Source organism: Micromesistius poutassou, assembly GCF_964030765.1.
Source record: "Micromesistius poutassou genome assembly, chromosome: 5".
NCBI classification, from domain to species: domain Eukaryota; kingdom Metazoa; phylum Chordata; class Actinopteri; order Gadiformes; family Gadidae; genus Micromesistius; species Micromesistius poutassou.
The window spans coordinates 18,222,161-18,241,868 of NC_140275.1; the positions used below are offsets into that span (position 1 = coordinate 18,222,161).

The window sequence follows — 19,708 nt, forward strand, 5'->3', positions numbered from 1 at the left end:
ATAGATATTATATATAGATATATATAATAAAATATAATAATATACACTCTGTGACGTGGTGCTGATTATTGTGCGACGAGGTAATGAACTCAAGGAGGCAGAAGCGTTCAGTGTTCCCCGACCAGCTGACGTTTCGAAGCTCCCCGGACCGTCCCAGGCTGGTGCTCCCCGACCCACCCCAGACTGGTGCTCCCCGACCCCGGACCGTCCCAGGCTGGTGACCGTGTGGGATTTAGCTCTCTGTAACATGCTGTAGACCAACATTCAGTGTTACCGCCTCCAGTTAAAGGGGACCAGGGACTTAGGGTAAGGAATCTTACTTAAAGTAAGGAATCTTTCTGAAAACGGGACCTTGTTGTTCTATACTGGCTAAGCTAACCGACTGGCTACGCTAACAATGCTAGCAGGCAGAACAACGTTATGGTCTCTGCGCTCCTTTTATCAGAATACATGGACGAGGAAAGCTTTCCCAGGCGAGGGCTTGTTAAATGCCAAATATTAAATGTTGGTGTATTTGTTAAAAGATGTATTAAAGTGTTGTTCGACTCTGTTTAGATCTTAGCTCAACCTGCTAACTAGGACTGCTTTGAAGTAACTTGGCATCTTAACACATGAAACAATGTGACTTACGATGTCAGCATTATAGACTTGAATACCAGGATAACTTGCTAACGATATATGTATATACTGTATATATGTGTGTGTGTGTGTGTGTGTGTGTGTGTGTGTGTGTGTGTATATATAAACATAAACTGTCGTATGCTAAGTAATGTTACCGTTACTCTCATATTAAGACACTTTGCCCTCAACCCCAGCATTTATAATCACAACTTGTATAATACATCACCATGTCTAACATATCTAATCAAACGTTAGTGCTACATATAATGAGAGTGGGGTAGTTGGTGAAGACCTCCGCAGGGTCCAGTGGTCCACAGACCTACTGATCCCAGGGAGAGCCCTGTTTTCTGTGACGGCCATGAAACCTTCTCCATAACTAACTAGCTGCTAGTGGTCCAGGTGCCATGAAACCTTATCCATAATTAACTAGCTGCTAGTGGTCCAGGGGCCAAGAAATCTTCTCCATAACTAACTAGCTGCTACTGGTCCAGGGGCCATGAAACCTTCTCCATAACTAACTAGCTGCTACTGGTCCAGGGGCCAAGCAACCTTCTCTATAACTAACTAGCTGCTACTGGTCCAGGGGCCAAGTAACCTTCTCCATAACTACCTAGCTGCTAGTGGACTGGGGGTCTCTGAAGAGACCAACGAGCCTCCATATTGACCGGCTCGTTGTAATCCCTGCGTCACCTTTATTCAGCTTCAATGAATCGTGGTTTGTAACGTTATGCTAACCCTTTTAGTGTGTGAAACAAGTGTTTATGATTACCCCTCATTCCCTTTTACTTGACTACCAAAACTGACCCCAGGTCTGTGATTAGGACCTTCGTGGAATGCTTAGATTAGCCACAGTACTTGACATCATGTTCTTTATAAAGTCCTCCAACGTCTCCCTGGAGGCTGTTTGCGCAGCAGTTTATTTTGCGACTCAACAGATAAGAGTACAAGACCTTATTTGGAAACGTATCCTCCATGTGACCCAGAGCAAATGACATGATTAAAGACTTGTATAAATATAATTCCCAGAAGCACCTTATCTTGTATTGGATTATACAGTGAGTTGCATTTATGATTGAAATTATGATGGTTTGACTATGAGACAGTGTTTGGATTCCAGGCAGCTTTTTTATGGCAAAGGAAAAAGTAATGTACAGTGTCTGCTCTGTGCTGAGCATACTGCTGCCTTTCTGTCCCTGTACCCACATCCTCCCAGTAGCCCCCCTCTCCTCCTCCCCACACCCCTACGAGAGACGGCATGGCAGGAAGCTTGTGTTATGGGAAGGAAGTACCTCCCTGTAGTTTAGAGGAATAATAAGGATGGAGAGGGGCCTTTATAAGTGAGGAGTACCCCCATCCCTCAATATGGACTGTTTCTGCTGACTCCTTTCTCTCGGTCTCTGTCTCATCCATTCAATTACGATGAACACACACACACACACACACACACACACACACACACACACACACACACACACACACACACACACACAAAATTTTGTTTTTTGTTCAGCTGATTGTAGAAACCAATGCACACCTGCTCTGTTTGTATCACAGCCATGATGTCGTTTAGTGTTAATCAAATGCTATAGTTCCTTAATTGGAGGCAGAGCAAGCAAGTTCTTGGTTCTGGTATATTCTAGTCGACAACGCACTTGTGTGTCACATTCTGCAAGGGTGAATAATTAGGTCTCTTTGTTTACAATGGCTCCTTCTCACTTAACAGCAAGTTTTGACATCAGACTGTGCAGTTATTCAAGGCTGCAGTATTATAGTAGATGGCTTTGATCCACTGACCAAAGTGGAAGCAGCTTTGGTTTTAGGTCAGGTATTGTTAAAGTGAGTCTAAATGAGGTGGAATGTCTGAACGCACTGGATCCTCAGAGTCCCACGCCTAGCAGGGAGGGCTTTGGGCCACACAATAGTTGCTTTAGGCCCCTGTTGGGTTTACACCTTAACAAAGAAAGCACATGCCTGCGTTAAGCACTGGCTTTATTTATTCATAGCCAGTAGTGCCTGTCCCTGTTTGGGAGAACGGTGTGAAAGAGTGCTCACTCTGTCCCGAGTGGTCCCAGTCCTGACTGTCCCAAGGCCTGCTGGCCGTTCAGAGCGCCTGGTCCTCAAGAGCGCCTGGTCCTCCAGAGCTCCTGGTCATTCCACCAGCTGCTCCTGCAGATAGGCTTCCATCCAGCTTAGCTCTTCATCATGTGAAGCAGCATTGACGTCAGGACAGGAACCTGGAAAAATACTCAAAGACAATTATTTACACGTGCCTTTGGGAACGGCCTCCTTCATACGCACATGCTCACGGACACGCATACCAAACACAGTAAAGATAGGCTTGTAGCCGTGCCAGTACTTTATTAGTGCAGAAATAGATAGCTCAATCTGGCTAAGGTGGGACTAAGGTGATGACATCATTGTTAAATTCATATGAGCAGACATTAATTAGCTTTGGTGTAAAATATAGATGCGATAAATGCCTTTTTCTTGCCAGGGAGAAAGTGGCATAACTTCGGGTTTATAGCCATCTCCAAGTTAAGATTTCTGCTATGTTTGACTTGGTTTCAGTCATCTGCTGTTGTTACTATGAACCAGTGCTGTGTGTGAATGGTTGGCCGGAGGGGCAGGGGTGTGGAGGGTTGTTAAGTCCAGCCATGAGGCTCAACACAGCTGGGAATGAGCAAACGACCTCCCTAGCAGCAGAGCCACAGCTCACAGCTGAAGCAGGCCAGCAGAGAGACATTAAGGGAAGGGGGGGCTGGTACAGGCGCCTTCAATTTGGCCTGACACATCTGGAGTCCCCCCATATGGCATGTGACTTAAACATTGAGTATGTGACTTAAAGTTTAGTCGCGTTACAATCTGAGCAATGGTTGGCAACAGGTCTTCTGTGAGGAGGAAATTGATAAGATCTTCTGGTCCTGCTCTTGCTGAAGTGTGCTATACCTCTCTTGAGCAATGCTTGACACCCATTCGGTCAAGTGTGGATATACCTGAAAGCATTTGTGCCAGGTGCCAACCATGTACTCTTTCTTATCTTCATATTGTGCACTAAGACAAGCTTGTTTGAATTCTCTGGTGCATTTGAAAGTACATTTATTTCTCGTAGCCTATGAATATAGGAGTTCCCATGAGGGTAATGACAGTTGATCCCTAGAGAATTAAAACACGGATGTTTCAATCCAAATGATTTGTTCTAAAGCGAATCACTCTCCACTAATCATAAACATTGACGTTTGTTATAGAGTTTGTCATTTTAGTTTCCTGCAAGGTGTACCTTTCTGAGCACACTGCAGTGCAATATGTGTCCCTCTGCCTCATCATGTTCCTTTGCGCCAAGTCAATGATTTACTGCATCTCCAAAGACTCCTTTTTGGGACTATTTTCCATGTATATTTATTCTTGGCTAAGCAGTTTCGACACAGGTTTACCTTGGGTATAAACCTTGACCCAAACCAAAATATTTAAAAATGATTATAGAAAAACCTACAAAATAAAAGTACTTGGCAAAGTAAGTGGAACAAGCCAGGCTGCTCTGTGTGCTTTCTGTCAGAGGTTGGACAAAGAGCACAGATTTTAGGATTAAAACTTGGTTCACAAGTGAAAACACAGCTGCAAGCTGTTACAGAAGTTTTATTTTATTTGTATCAAATGCAGTTCAAATTAGATGATTTGGTTTTGTGTGGATTATATTTGCCATCAGCAAATCATGGCCTGTTAAATGATTGGTTGCTTGGGTTCCCTTGTGTCTTGTTCAGAAAGCAACAGAAAAGCATTCAGTCTTCTTTTTGTCACCAACCTCTTTTCTTGATCAATGGCAACAAGGGCATCTAGGCAAGGAGCAGGCATATATGACTTTAAATTTCAACGAGAAACGCACCTAGTCTTGGCTCAAGGCACATCCGTTAGGGTGAACCGCTTTGCTTTAGACATGATGTGATGAGCACCATAGTCTGCAGGGGCTGCCAGACCAGACTTTTTGGTAATTTATTAAATGGTTGCTCAAAGCTTGGGAAATGTAAATAATTTTCTGTCTCTGTGTTTGGCATTACTTGTTTGGTTAGTGGTTTAAAGACTAACTCTCACTACATTAACGTGTTAAAGGCGTGCATGATGTCACATGATATCATATGATGTCAGAAAGCTGTGGCAGGAGACTGAGTTGTTTGTTTGCGTTTCCTCTTCTTATGTAACCAACAAGCATCTGTTATGAATCAACAGTTCTGAAATCCGGTTTTTAGTGTTGAGGAAAGGAATCCATTCTGGGCAAGTGCTGGTACTGGTGTGAGCACTCTCAGTAGGGTCTTTATGAGAAGGAACAATGCATTACGTCTTCCACTGTTTCTTCACAACACCAGAGCGCTCACTAGCCTGCCTTTACCAAGGAGGAGCCAAAGCAGCACTTTGTCCTTGAGGACTTACTGTGAAACATCAGCCTTAAGACTGTGTGTGTTTCACCTGGTTGATCGGGAGTCGGAGGGGATCTTTGGATCGATGGTATTCATACAGCTGTATTCCATCTACACAATACGTTCTTCATTAAATGCACCTCCAGCGCTTTTCTAGATAACTCAAACACAAATATGATTTAGAGTTAGAGTTGTATCACATATCTTGACTGAACCCATTATAACCTCTGGACTGCCCTCTAGTGGCTCATCTTTCAATGGAAGCCCTCACATCTGGAATAGATCCCCCAAGCCTCCAGCAAAATACAGAGAACATCTTATCATACTTGTCATGACTCAAGCCTGGTCCCTCAGGAAATCCACCCCTTCACACTCCCACTCACCACAACAAGTCTTTCATTCTCTGAGACAGGACGGACCGCCAGGGGCTTCCCATACGTCTGTCTTTAGAGCTCCAAGCTGATCTACCACCTCCTCACAACATACGAGTTCCTCGTATGTTGGCCCACATGCCACGTCAGTGAACTCTCCTCCGTCCCTCTCTACCTCTCAGGTGGGGGTGTAAATGCACGGGCATCACAGCGCCCAGTATGAAGAAGACGACACGGCCGGCGGCAAATAAGGCAAGCTGCGAGCGGGGGAAGGCTGAGGTGGCGACGGCGGCCGGTGGGGGCACCAATAAAGCGGGCGTGAAGTCAGGCCCGTCAGCACCCCTTTCCAAGGTAACCCACGACTCACGGCCTCGCCGCAGCCTCCGCTGTTGCACATTGTTTGTTTGATTGGGTATTAATGAGCTCTATTAATGTGCGCAGGTTAAAAGCAACGATGATTTGTTAGCGGCCATGGCTGGAGGCGGCGCTGCACCCAGCAGCAAGGCCAAGAGGACCGCCTCCACCGGGACCAGCGGCACCGACGGCAAGCCCAAGACCAGCTCAGGTACTCAACTACTTTAAAGTTATGTTCTTCATGTGCCGGCTGCTGATGTTTGAGGCTGACCGTCTTATGGCTTCCTCTCCACCCAGGGGCCTCGGCCAAGCGTGCGGCGTCCTCCGCCTCCAAGGAGCCGAGCTCGACTAGGGACCGCCTGCGCCCCTCCAGGGCCTCGGCCAACAAGAAGCAGGCGGTGGTGCCGGGGGATGCGGCCCAGGCCAAGCGCTCACGCAGCCAGGTCCTGGCGGAGTCCGAGGGCCGCATGAGTAAGTCCAAGTCGGACGGTCAGCTCAGCGACAAGGTGGCGCTGGAGAACAAGGTGAAGGACCTGCTGGGTCTGGCCAAGAGCAAAGACGTGGAGATCCTGCATCTGCGCGGTGAGCTGAGGGACATGAGGGTACAGCTGGGCCTGGGGGGGGAGGAGGAGCAGGATGAGGAGGAGGAGGAGGAGGAGGAGGTGGCACCCCCAGAGGTGGCCGGAGAGGACGAGAAGCCCCCGGTGTCGGCCATCACGGCGGCAGACGTGGAGTCCACCCTCCTCCTGCTGCAGGAGCAGAACCAGGCCATCCGGGTGGAGCTCAACCTGCTGAAGAGCGAGAACCGCATGCTGAAAGACCGGCTCAACGCCCTGGGCTTCTCCCTGGAGCAGCGGCTGGAGGTCACAGAGAAGATGTTCGGCTATCCCTCCCAGAGCCCGGACCCCGCGGCCGGCAGCGGGCAGAGCGACGGCGGGGGCACGGGCACCCTGACATCCTCGGTGGAGGGTTCGGCGCCGGGCTCCCTGGAGGACCTGCTGACGGGCCGGCGGCACGGCGGCTCGGCCGACAACCTGGACAGCGAGTCCAGCGAGGTCTACCAGGCGGTCACGTCCAGCGACGACGCCCTGGACGCGCCCTCCGGCGCCTCGTCCTCCTCCGAGTCGGAGAGCGCGGCCAGCCGCGGGCGCTCGCGGCGGGGGGGCGGCGGCTCGGGTGGTGGCTCCGCCAGCGATGTCTCTGTGGCCCGCCTGACGGAGCGCATCCATCAGATGGAGGAGAACCAGCACAGCACGGCGGAGGAGCTGCAGGCCACGCTACAGGAGCTGTCGGACCTGCAGCAGATCACCCAGGAGCTGAACGGGGAGAACGAGCGCCTGGGCGAGGAGAAGCTCATCCTGATGGACTCCCTGTGCCAGCAGAGCGACAAGCTGGAGCAGTACGGCCGGCAGCTGGAGTACCTGCGCTCGCTGCTGGAGCAGCACCACCTGTCCTACACGCTGGAGGAGGACATCAAGAGCGGCCGCTACATGGAGCTGGAGCAGCGCTACGTGGACCTGGCCGACAACGCCCGCTTCGAGCGGGAGCAGCTGCTGGGCGTGCAGCAGCACCTCTCCAACACGCTGAAGATGGCGGAGCAGGACAACGCAGAGGCCCAGGAGATGATTGGCGCCCTGAAGGAGCGAAACCACCAGATGGAGCGCGTGATGGAGTCCGAGCGGCAGGGCCGGGCGGCCATGGGCGCGGCCCTGGAGGAGTACCAGGCGGCGGTGGGCAGCGACCAGGCCGAGCTGCAGCGCTGCCGTGCCCAGCTGGAGCAGGAGAGGCAGAAGGTGGCGGAGATGTACTCCGTCCACACAGCGGGCGACAAGAACGACATCCGCCTGCTGCTGGAGGCCGTGCGCCTGGACAAGGAGGAGGCGGAGGCCAAGGCTGCCAAGATGCAGGCGGAGCTGGGACACGCCCACGACGACTTCAGCCGGATGCAGGACGCGCTCGGCAAGGTAGGTCCCTGCCCACACCCGGTGTATACCCTGTGAATACATCTCATCTCTCTCTTAATCAAGAGGGAGCGCTACACCTCACTGTAGAGGGAAGGAGAGGCTTTAAGCGTTCCAGGAGTGCACACAGAAATCTAGGTCTGTGGTTGGTGGAAATGTGTTTGTTGGCATGCTATGAGCACTGATTTCACCAAAAATAACCGGTTGTAATTAACATGATATATATATGAAGTTATAATGAAAATTGTTGCATTCATCCTCTCCACGCGGTCATGCATCGTAATGAATCTGTGTGTTGACTGGGATGATGAATCTCCAGTGTGGCTGGGGACTCCATGTTTGCTCATTAGGTAATCAAGCGCTGCTCGTTAAGACGTGTGTGTGTGTGTGTGTGTAGCTGGACCAGGAGTACCAGGGGTTCCAGCAGCAGGTGCAGCGGCAGATGGAGGAGACGGAGCGGGTGGTGGAGCAGCAGCGGGCCGAGTTGGCGGAGAAGGAGGCGGCCGTGGCCGACATGAAGGAGACCATCTTTGAGCTGGAGGACGAGGTGGAGCAGCACCGCGCCGTCAAGCTGCACGACAACCTCATCGTCAGCGACCTGGAGAGTGAGTGAGGGTCAGGGGTCTGGGGTCAGGCTGCATGACGACCTCATCGTCAGCGACCTGGAGAGTGAGTGAGGGTCAGGGGTCTGGGGTCAGGCTGCATGACGACCTCATCGTCAGCGACCTGGAGAGTGAGTGAGGGTCAGGGGTCTGGGGTCAGGCTGCATGACGACCTCATCGTCAGCGACCTGGAGAGTATTAAGAATATCTATCTCTCCATCAATACGTCAAATAGAACAATTACAAGTTGATAACAATGGATATCTTTCAAAAAATATCCACTTGTTGTCTCTGTGCCCAATCTTTATCTTTGTGTCTGTCTCCCTTTCTCTCTTCCTTTCTCTCTCTCTCTGTCTCTCCCTCTGTCTCCCTAGACTCTGTGAAGAAGCTTCAGGACCAGAAGCACGACATGGAGAGGGAGATCAAGATTCTACATCGCAGATTAAGGGTGAGCTTGGTTCATGACCTCTGACCTCTGTCACAAAATGAGCAGAACGGGTTATAGCTCCTGACCACGCTCTTATGTGTTCGGAAAGTATTCCCCAACCTCCCAAACCCATCCGCATGAAAGTCAAAGGAATTCCACTGGAAAATGTGAGGTCAAAACACCAAGTATTTTATTCATCACATGAGCACAAGCATAACACAAGGTCATCCTGTCCACTGAAATCCCAGAAAGCTCACATCAACTATGGGCCGCTAATGAAAAAGAAACCACCAGCAGCAATATTGCAAAAGCTACATGAAATTGTGTGTGTGTGTGTGTGTGTGTGTGTGTGTGTGTGTGTGTGTGTGTGTGTGTGTGTGTGTGTGTGTGTGTGTGTGTGTGTGTGTGTGTGTGTGTGTGTGTGTGTGTGTGTGTGTGTGTTACTCCAAAAATTTTCAGTTCAAGATGACAACTGTATCGTTAATCATTGGATTATTATGTGTGTGTGTGCAGGAGGAGTCGATGGAGTGGCGTCAGTTCCAGGCGGACCTGCAGACCGCCGTGGTCATCGCTAACGACATCAAGTCGGAGGCGCAGGAGGAGATGGGGGACCTGCGGCGCCGGCTGCAGGAGTCCCAGGAGAAGAATGAGAAGCTGGGCAAGGAGCTGGACGAGGTCAAGAGCCGCAAGTAAGACGTCCTCTGAGGACACGATGGCAGTTTCTCAATCAAGAGAAAGAGTTGTAGTGCCTATGTACCGATGGCATGTTTCTAAATGAAGCTCAATGATCAATAAGGAAATAGGGGAGCTCTAACAGATTCTACTAGTTTGGAGAACCGTCCTTCGTTCTCCCGGTTACCCGGGGGGGGGTAACCGGGGGTCACTGGAGGTCGTCAGGGTCGTTAATCCCGCTCCCTTCCTGTGTGCAGGCAGGACGAGGAGCGCGGCCGCGTGTACAACTACATGAACGCGGTGGAGCGAGACCTGGCGGCGCTGCGCCAGGGCATGGGTCTGAGCCGCCGCTCCTCCACCTCCTCGGAGCCCTCGCCCACCGTCAAGACCCTCATCAAGAGCTTCGACAGCGCCTCGCAGAGCGGCCCGCCCTGTGAATGTAGGACCACCTCCGCTTGTTGTTATGCTTACCTGGCCTCCAGTCAAGGGGCTCGGGTGTCAGGGGGCTGGGCGTCAGGGGGGGAGGTGGTTATTATTTAAAATGTTTTATGCTCATCATCTTCAGTCATTTGTATGGCAATTAAAGAGGTGTTGAGTACATGGTTCTTAACGATATCACTTTGTTTTTCTTTGAATATTCATCAGCATTTTATTTTTTTTTTTTAAATAGTTTCCATCACATGGTCATTCACAAAAGGGCAACAGAGCATTTGTATATGAACTCACTCGTGTTAAAGCTCTGTGGAAACTGTGGACTGTAGAGCCTGGAGTTGGATGTGATGAGTGGTCCACCAGGGAATCTTCGACTGTGGTTCAGCCTCTAGAAACAGTGTGTTTGTCCTCTAGACCTGGATCCATCTAGAAACAGTGTGTTTGTCCTCTAGACCTGGATCCATCTAGAAATGGCATGTTTGTCCTCCTAGACCTAGATCCATGCGACGGTGACGAAGGCCCCGCCCCCTCTGGTTCTGCTGCAGGTCCCGCCTCCAACGCCGTCGTCCTTCTTCCAACGGCGCCCGTCCCCCCCGCCCAGCTCCCACGCACCCCTCTGAGCCCCAGCCCCTTGAAGACCCCCCCCGCCGCTGCAGTCTCCCCCATTCAGGTACGGTTGATTTGCAGGCTGATGGTCAGACCTGTGGGCTGCAGGCTTCATCTAGATGGCCTGAGAGTCCGCTGGGGGTGTCTCCAAATATGGAGGACACACTGTTTAGATATAAGTAAGGCTGTGTTGGTTTGATGCCACTCCAGTACCCATCTGGCGTCTTGTTCCATTGAAGTTGATCAAGTGTTCCATGGACTCCATTGCCCCCAGAATTGTAGTCATGGCCATTTGTAACCACTGTGTCGTAGTGCTGTAGCTGTAGAATGGTGGTAACCATGTGATGTTGTGGTAAAAGTGAAACTCTGCTGTTACAGAGACACTCTATCTCTGGGTCCATGTCTTCGTCCAAGCCGCTCTCCTCGCTGAGTGACAAGAGGCCCAGCTACACGGACATCACCATGCCAGGTAGACAGCCGACTGTCTGATGGTTGAAACACAGTTTGCCTCAGCGTATCTTCTCTGATAATCAAGGCCTTTCCATGAAAGATGTGTGTGTGTGTGTGTCTCTCTCTCTCTCTCTCTCTCTCTCTCTCTCTCTCTCTCTCTCTCTCTCTCTCTCTCTCTCTCTCTCTCTCTCTCTCTCACTGCCTGTTTCGTCTGTGTGGCTCTGTCTCTGTGTGTTTTTCTCTGCGTGACTGTGTCTCTGTGTGACTGTGGCTCTGTCTGTGTGTCTGTCTCGGTGTGTGTCTGTAGGAGGAAGTTCCTGTCTTCCTCCAGAATCTTATTGTAATCTTGACTAAGGAGAGGGGGTCTGGCTCCAGTCCCACCAGAGACTGGTTCAAGTGCTCTGTGTGAACGTGCTGACTCAACCAATGGCCGTCTCTGACTGTTTACTTTTCCCTCTAATTTATTGTTTTCCATCTCAAACAGTCATCTATTTATTATTTTTTTTAGCTTGAAGGGCTGAGAACTTTCCTTGAACGCCGGTAACATGGTGTGTGTGTGTGTGTGTGTGTGTGTGTGTGTGTGTGTGTGTGTGTGTGTGTGGTAACAGCCTGTGTTGTGTCCCCAGCGGACCACCTCCTCAGGGGACCGTCCTCCGGCCGGACCACGGCCGTCCTCCAGAGGGTCTCCACCATGGACCCCTCAAAGGCCATCTCGGGTCCGTACAATCAGTACCGTGTGATTGACAGCATGTCATACAGTGTGAACTGAGCGGCACCATCAAAATGAACTAAATGTATAAAGTTGATCTATAGTGAACCAGTAAACTCGTGATAGGAGGTGTGTGTGTGTGTGTGTGTGTGTGTGTGTGTGCGCGTCTCATCCTGTGCTCTGTTTGTCCCACCAGGTTCCCGTAGGAGCAGCGAGGAGATGAAGCGGGACAAGTCGGCCCCCGACGGTGCGGCCCCCACCTCCCTGCTGGCTCTGGGCTCCGCCTCCTCCATGTCCTCCTCCTCCTCCTCGCCCACCGCCTCTGTCACCCCCACCACGCGCGGCCGACTCAGGTACCAGCCCCTCCCTGCTCCGTACCGGTTGGTCGGACGTCAGTCTTTACAAAAAACATAGCTCCCTCTACCGTTGTGGCGATGAATTGCATAGCGACACGTAAATACGACGCGGAACCAAAACAGGTTAACGATTGCTTCGCAGAGCTTGACTGGTCATTGCCGCCAAAAACCAACCTTAATGCAGTCAAAGAAACTGTGTGTTTGTGTGTGTGTGTGTGTGTTAGAGAGGAGAGGAAGGATCCCCTGTCAGCTCTGGCCAGAGAGTACGGCGGCTCCAAACGAAACGCTCTCCTGAAGTGGTGCCAGAAGAAGACTGAAGGCTACCAGGTAGGAGGACTCCTCTCCGTCTCTCATCTACTGCCCCTCATTACCGCAGCACCACCCGCTGGCTGATGACCTCCACCCGACTGTGCCTGGTTAATCTGTGATCTTTGGGGGCGGGGGGATGCCCACGCATTTCCCTGAAATGAATGTGTTCAATCCCCCCCCCAAGCTAGGAGCCATCGAGTCTCTTCCTCAGCAGCTCTGTGGGGGGAAGAGCTGGTTATTGCTGGTTCCTCAGTGTTTATGCCCACTTAGTGCTGACCCTAATTCTGTTCCAGCCGTCAGCAAATGGCTGTTCAAACATGTTGTGGAGAGCAGATGTGTGAACACTGACCCACAAGAGGCTTTGTTTGCCTTCTCTTCCGCCCTGGGAGGCGGTCGTCTCTGCATACAACGCATTGAAAATAGATGTCCCCTCCTTCTTTGACCGTGACCATATGGTTGCCAAGGCTAATGGCTCACCTGGTCCTCTCCAGGAAGTGAGCCACATTGAGCTGATTGTTTGGGTGCGTGTGCAGAAGACATGCAGGTATTCTACTTTTTAGTTGTAGCAGAGGTTTGATGTTCTCGCGCCACACCTTGTTGTGACAGCAGAACCGCTGTCTGTAGGAGTTTGTGTCTGCGCTGCTCTGTTGGTAATATAAACAGCAGGGCCAAAAGTAAATGCAGGACAAACACAACTGCTGGCAGAGTGACAGACACCCTCAATATCCAGTCCATGTCTTGATTTCAGCAGATGATTTATTGACGCCTCTGTTTTGTGTTATAAAGGGGACATATAGCACCAGGTGTGAGTGTGATTAGCCATTACAAGCTGTTTTGTTCTGAAAATGTGCAGCTTCTGACATCACAGGTGGGTGTGTCCACCTAGATGTATGATGAGTATGACTTGAGGATTGTGCAGTAAATGGAAGTTGGGGTCAAATCATCCTGCGCTCAATCTATCATGTAAGACCGGCCTGATAATGCCATAAATATGGAGCAGCACTCTGAGACCGAAGCCCCTTTGTGTTTATTCAGTTGGTGTTTGTTTTCCAGAACATCGACATCACCAACTTCAGCAGCAGCTGGAACGACGGGCTGGCGTTCTGCGCCATGCTGCACACCTACCTGCCCGCCCACATCCCCTACCAGGAGCTCAGCAGCCCGGAGAAGGCAAGGACCTCCATCAGTCACCTGTCATGTTGTCTAACATGTCTTGATGCACCGTAGCCTCAGGCCACCAACATCGTGATCAGAAGTCAGAGACACGGTGCAATACGGTGCAGTTGAAGCTGCTGCTAACCTGAAACTCTGCTCTTCTCCACAGAGGAGGAACTTCACTCTAGCCTTCCAGGCAGCTGAAAGTGTGGGAATCAAATGCACTCTGGTGAGCTTCATGTCCGCGTCGCCCCGAGACACGGGGAGAGAGACACGGGGAGAGAGACACGGGGAGAGAGACACGGGGAGAGAGACACGGTGGGAGAGACACGGGGGGAGAGCGAGACACAGAGAGAGAGACACGGAGAGACATGGGGGGGAGAGCGAGACACAGAGAGAGAGACACAGGGAGCGAGAGACACAGAGAGAGAAATGTGTTTGCACGCTCCCCAAGAAGAACGTCTCTGAATTACTTAACAAAGAGTCCCCGCCACAACGTATTTTAGCCTATCGGTACAGGACTTTTCTTTACTATACCGTGCATATAATGAGTGTATCAGGGTCAGCATTGACCCGTCTCATCGTGTGTCTTTTCCTGTTGCAGGACCTCAACGAGATGGTGCGCTCAGAGAGGCCCGACTGGCAGAGCGTCATGACCTACGTGACGGCCATCTACAAGTACTTTGAGACCTGAGCTCCCCTCAGCACCTAGTCGTCCGCCGTCCCACAGCCCCCTGCACTGCACCACCCTGTCCCCGCTGCCCACAGGCCAGCCCGGCCGTGGAGGGTCGCCGGGGGGGGGGGGGGGGGGGGGGGGCGGGTGTGATACATTTGGTTAGCTTCAACTGCTTACGCTACCAGGGCAGAGTGGCTCCACTAGGAGCAGCCCAGAGACCTGACAGAGGTCCCCGAGCCACACACACTCTGACGGCGCCGTCGTCGCTGGCCCTGCTCTGTGGGAACATCCGCTACACGTCTACACCATCGTCTCTGGGGAACCCAAGTATTATGGTTACTATTATTACTATTGTTTAGTCGAGGCCTTGCAGAAAGTCTCTGCTTTCAGGACGTGTCCTTTAGGAGACAAACTAGACTTGAGTGTCTTCAACACGGTGACATGTCTCTAGCACAGCCCTGGTGACGCCCACCTTCCTCCTCCTCACCTTCCTCCTCCTCCTGCACTAGATGCCCCCCCCAGGCTGATCTTTGAAAAGGAATACCTTTCCATTGGATTTTGGAGGTATTACTCGACACACTACATGAGTTGAAATAACTCTTGAATGTTTTGAGGGGGGCTGCAGAAGGACTCGGGGATGACCATGATGGATATAAATATCTACAGCCTTTTTTTGCCTTCAGTCTTCCTGTGTGGTCACAGAGGCTCCAGTCTAGTGGATCAAGTGCCTGAGCCAACATGTTGCAGGATGCAGGGAGGGAGGGGCTCTGCGGAGCCAGTCCATCAAGAGACCTTCAGCTAGAAGCCAGGATTCTGTGCGTTGCCAAATATGTTCCAGGTTGTCTGAGTGATTTGAGGATGGCTTGGGGGATCAACAAACGGAACTACAACCGGGACTACAGGCCCATCATTTTATGTTGTTTTTTTCAAGCAGACACTGGGGCATTCTGAAGAGGTCAATCAGTGGAGCTCCGTTGGGAGGACGGACCTCTGGGTTCCTCACGGAGCTCCACCACAGAGCTAGGGTTCAATTCAGCCATCTGGGAAGAGGTCCTTCTGCTCGGCACCTAGGACCAGAACCACACAGGACCAGACCCCCCTCCCCTCAGGACCAGACCCCCCTCCCCACAGGACTAGACCCCCACACAGGACCAGACAGAAGATGATGAAGATGATGATGATGAAGATGATGACTTCATTGTTTAGATTCTAGGTTTGCTTGCCAATAATAGTGTGATTGCTATTCTTCCCTGGTTGAGATATTGTGTTTCTGATCTGTGAACTGGTTTGTTGTTTCCTGTCAGATTCTTAGTGCTTGGCCCCATTGGGGGGCGGTGGGACAAAGCTTCATTATCACTCTCCTAGTTATAAAAGTCACTTTCTTTATTATAATATAAAGGTCACACATCTAGATTTCCCTGAACGCCTCAATATAGCGCACACACACACACACACACACACACACACACACACACACACACACACACACACACACACACACACACACACACACACACACACACACACACACACACACACACACACACACACACAGCAATAGGAAGAGCGGTGGGCTGGCCTGTGGCTCCTGGCCTACTTTGGTGGTTGGTGGATAGCTTTGTATGATTATAAATATCTGAACTCTTTATTTTGGCCCAGTGTTGAACGGTCCCACCTAGATAAGGAACATTATCCACCCCCTGCTTCTTGTTCCTCTGCTACTAACTCATTGTATTTATTGGCATGCAGCCCACCCAGAAAGGTGGCATACAAGCTGCACTGACTGAACCTTCTTTCTGTATTCATTGACTGCCTTGTACCCTCTAGTATGAACCAATGGGAATGTATGTCAAGACTCCCAGCCATGTTCTCTGTACAAACCGAGACCTGATGTTGCCTGGCCTCTAGGGGGTCAGAGGGGGGCCTTTGGTTCCAGGGGACTGGAAGGTCGATGGAACTAATATAACGACTCCTCCTTCCTTTCAGAAGCACAGTCCTGAATCTCCCTCACAATCAAAGCCAGAGAGACATTCATCCACCGATCATTTGAAGTGACATATATATGTATTCATTTTGTGATGTATTTAAGGAGGTATGATCATAGTGGCAATGATAGGTTAGGTTAGGTTACTGTATGTCGCCATTCATCAACGTGCCATTGGTTGGGAATGTGCGCCAAACCACTTTTGCCTCGTACATTCTGTTGCCTCTGAAAGAATATGCTAATATGCTAATATATATATAATTTGTAAAAACACATTTAAACACATTTGTATTGGTGAGCTTGGAATAGAGCTGTTGAACAGAACAAAGATCTTTTAAAGAGCTCATTCAAAGTTGACAACTTCTACTTTACCAAAAGGTACTGTCACCGTGACCATCATGAGCCGGGAAAACAAACCAATCCGTGTTTTGTTTGAAGTGCAGAGAGAAACGAATGTGATTTAGGTTAATGTTGGTGTGAACTTATCTGCTTTTTTTTTTTATAACTAATGCTCTGAGGAATCCATGACATTTCCAGTGAAACCCACGAGGCCAGCGTCCTGTACTGCCTGCTAATGCAGAACGGAGGTCTTCCTGTTGGCTCCGGTCGGCCCATGGTGCCTTGATCCATGTGGAGATCAGGGAGTGTTTCAAATGGACTAAGCTATTAAGTGCACAACATTATGATTATCCAAGGTGAAACAAGCTGTTTCTTTATTTATATTGCTTTCTTTTCTTGGAAATAATAATAAAGGACAATTTGAAATAAAGGTATTGTTGTTTAAGTTTCTCTTGAAGGAAGTATTCCTTGAGTTTGCATTTTGTTTTTTCTTTGGGTCAGGCCTGATTTACCATACAAATGAATCTTTTTTTTCCATAAGATTAGGCCTACAATACCTTTTTATTTACATATTTAACATTTTCAACCTTATTACATTCAGTATATTTTACTAACCCTAACCCTTCACTGAGTTTATCAGTGTGGCATCTAGCCTAGGCTGATTAATATGCGGTAGGTTAGATGTTGGTTTATGTCATGCATGAAGAGGTCGCTCTTGGAAATCGAAAGATGAATCATGAGTGGGAAAGACTTCTGCTAAACTCATCTACACACGTTTAACAGATTTCGGGATAAATATATTGATTCCTTCACAGAATCCATTGTCCCATTACATGCATGACATTGTCACGTTCTCAGTCCAAGCCTGAGCACCAGCATCTTATTAAGAAACAGGCTGAGCACCAGGATACATTAAGAAACAGGCTGAGCAGCAGCCTCTCATTAAGAAACAGGCTGAGCACCAGCATCTCATTAAGAAACAGGCTGAGCACCAGCATCTCATTGAGAAGCAGGCTGAGCACCAGCATCTCATTAAGAAACAGGCTGAGCACCAGCATCTCATTAAAAAACAGGCTGAGCACCAGCCTCTCATGAAGAAATGGGCTGAGCAGCAGCATCTCTTTAAGAAACAGGCTGAGCAGCAGCGGGTTATTGGAGCAGAGCGTCACAGCATCTCATTAAGAAACAGGCTGCTGGCACAGTCGGTCACATATTTGAGGTGGCGGATTTTATTACACATTTTCTCCTCTCTTTTTGAGGAAGTACTGGTGAAGAAAAGGTAGGTTTACTAATATAAATTGTTCGTTCTAAATGCTGAAAAATATATTTATAAAGTAACTTTTACATTTGATGTACTGTCTTATAAGAAATCATGGGCCTGAGCTGATGTAGGTTAATATAGGGCAAACTTATTTCGCATAGCCTTTTATTATAAAAAATAAAGATATTTGTAAAATTTGTTTTCGATATTGAGGCCTATTTGCTTATAACTTTACATTACACATACATCTAACTCCACCTGTGTCAAACACTGTGTTGAATGGCAAAAGCTTTAAAAAGACACACATATATATATAGGCCTATATATAAATATGGAAGTACCGAGTGGCCAAGGTGTCGTGTATCCTGATCTGGGGGATAAGGACGTGAAGCCGGTTTTACCTGTTCACCGGTTCACCGGTTCTCCTGGGTCGCAGTGTGCAGTGAAAACAACGGGGGGCTTAAAGTTCACGTAAACACAACTGGGCGCTCCTTTTATGTTGACTTCAGAGGCAATGTGGTGGTTCTCGCTGGTGATGCTATGGTGTCAAATACTACATGATCACCACTAGAGCTCACTGTTGTTTAGTGAAGCTAAGCCTGTGCCTCAGGGTTAGGGTTAAAGTGGCGCTCTACTTTGTAGAGCGCCAAGCAGCGGCTGTTTAACTAAACTTAACTTAACTAACTAACTTAATTAAAGTAAGGGGTTTTTAGAGCTAGATATTGTGTGTGTGTGTGTGTGTGTGTGTGTGTGTGTGTGTGTGTGTGTGTGTGTGCGTGCGTGCGTGCGTGCGTGCGTGCGTGCGTGCGTGTGTGTATGGATGAAAGGTACTCCTCTAAATATTCAATTCAAGATGACAACTGAATTCACATTATTCATCACATCATTCTGTACCATTGTTATAGTAACAATACACAAGACATAGGTCAATAACAAGCCAATTCAATACATTCAAATTTCACATTGTCTTCATATCTTTCTGTTTGAAATAAAACAACATTTTCTACATTCAATGAAATAATCCATACGAATGTATGATAGAAGGTCCTGTCCCATAGTAAGGGGCTTCATGATGGCAGGGAAGCCCAGCAGCTGTGGAGCCAAACGCTTCGGTGGGAATCTGTTGAGGTTCAAACATGCAAACAGCTCAGGGCCTCGTCCTATATCTCTCAATGTGTGCAGGGTTAGGGTTACGTCCCACAGTGAATGAAGGTGCATGGGGGGTGAACAGGTGGAGTCCAGCGGGTGTATCAGGACCAGTAAGCGATCCAGGGGTTAGCGATCCAGGGGTTAATGCAGTATAGATTACATTTCAGTTGCCCCCCCCCCCCCCCCCCCCGCGGCCTCATTTCAAGGGCCGCTGAATGTGGCTCAACCCTGCCGGGGGCCCCCAGAGACAGAACATGTAGACTATGGTCTGTGTCAAGGGGACAATATATCCGGAATGTCACATCTGTACAAATATGTGTTTTGTAAAACAAACTGCTTCGCATTATTATAATGATAAACACAAACATGTGTGCGCTGAGGCATATCTATATCTACAGTATATCTATCTATATCTATCTATATCCCTCCATGGGCCACCAGTAGCCTGTCACAGGTCACTGTCTGTCCCAGTGTAGCAGCCCACACAGCAAACTATGGTTCAGTTTTAAATCCAACTGAATTAAAATTTGGAAAAATGTATGTTGACTATTTTTTGTGACATAATTACCATTTACACAATGTCATTCATGTTTCTGTTACTGATGCTGTAGTACAGCAGTACATCGAGCTTTCCTCATTCTGCAACACAACAGCGGATGGGCCTGATCTGCAGATAGGCTATATCAATGCTCAACTTCATTTCCTCTTTTGCTGAGACGTTTCCTGTGTCTGTGTTTTTTTTTTCCTCCCAATTCCGTCTTCCACTTTTGGTCTTTCTCTGAAGCTGCATGACGTGAAGGCCTGTTCCTGGCACGTCTCTCAGCCGACCAGAAGTTCATGGGAAGAGTTGAGCGAGGAGGAAGGG

General features: G+C 49.3%; 1 protein-coding gene across 4 annotated transcripts; it reads left to right on the forward strand.

Annotated features, from left to right (window-relative positions):
• Nucleotides 1-172: 172 nt before the first annotated feature.
• Nucleotides 173-16,852, forward strand: specc1la (sperm antigen with calponin homology and coiled-coil domains 1-like a). Of its 4 annotated transcripts, none has more exons than XM_084468606.1 (16): nucleotides 173-306; nucleotides 5,584-5,752; nucleotides 5,843-5,966; nucleotides 6,053-7,719; nucleotides 8,114-8,321; nucleotides 8,693-8,766; nucleotides 9,259-9,434; nucleotides 9,675-9,856; nucleotides 10,341-10,519; nucleotides 10,834-10,924; nucleotides 11,514-11,621; nucleotides 11,811-11,967; nucleotides 12,195-12,297; nucleotides 13,333-13,449; nucleotides 13,604-13,663; nucleotides 14,039-16,852. In XM_084468606.1, the coding sequence occupies exons 2-16, from the start codon at nucleotides 5,621-5,623 to the stop codon at nucleotides 14,126-14,128; spliced, it is 3,468 nt and encodes a 1,155-aa protein (XP_084324732.1). In that variant the 5' UTR covers nucleotides 173-306; nucleotides 5,584-5,620; the 3' UTR covers nucleotides 14,129-16,852. The 4 variants fall into 4 exon arrangements, with proteins under 4 accessions (XP_084324732.1, XP_084324733.1, XP_084324734.1 ...); XM_084468607.1 differs by having other exon boundaries at nucleotides 11,532-11,621; XM_084468608.1 differs by having other exon boundaries at nucleotides 10,395-10,519.
• Nucleotides 16,853-19,708: the final 2,856 nt, after the last annotated feature.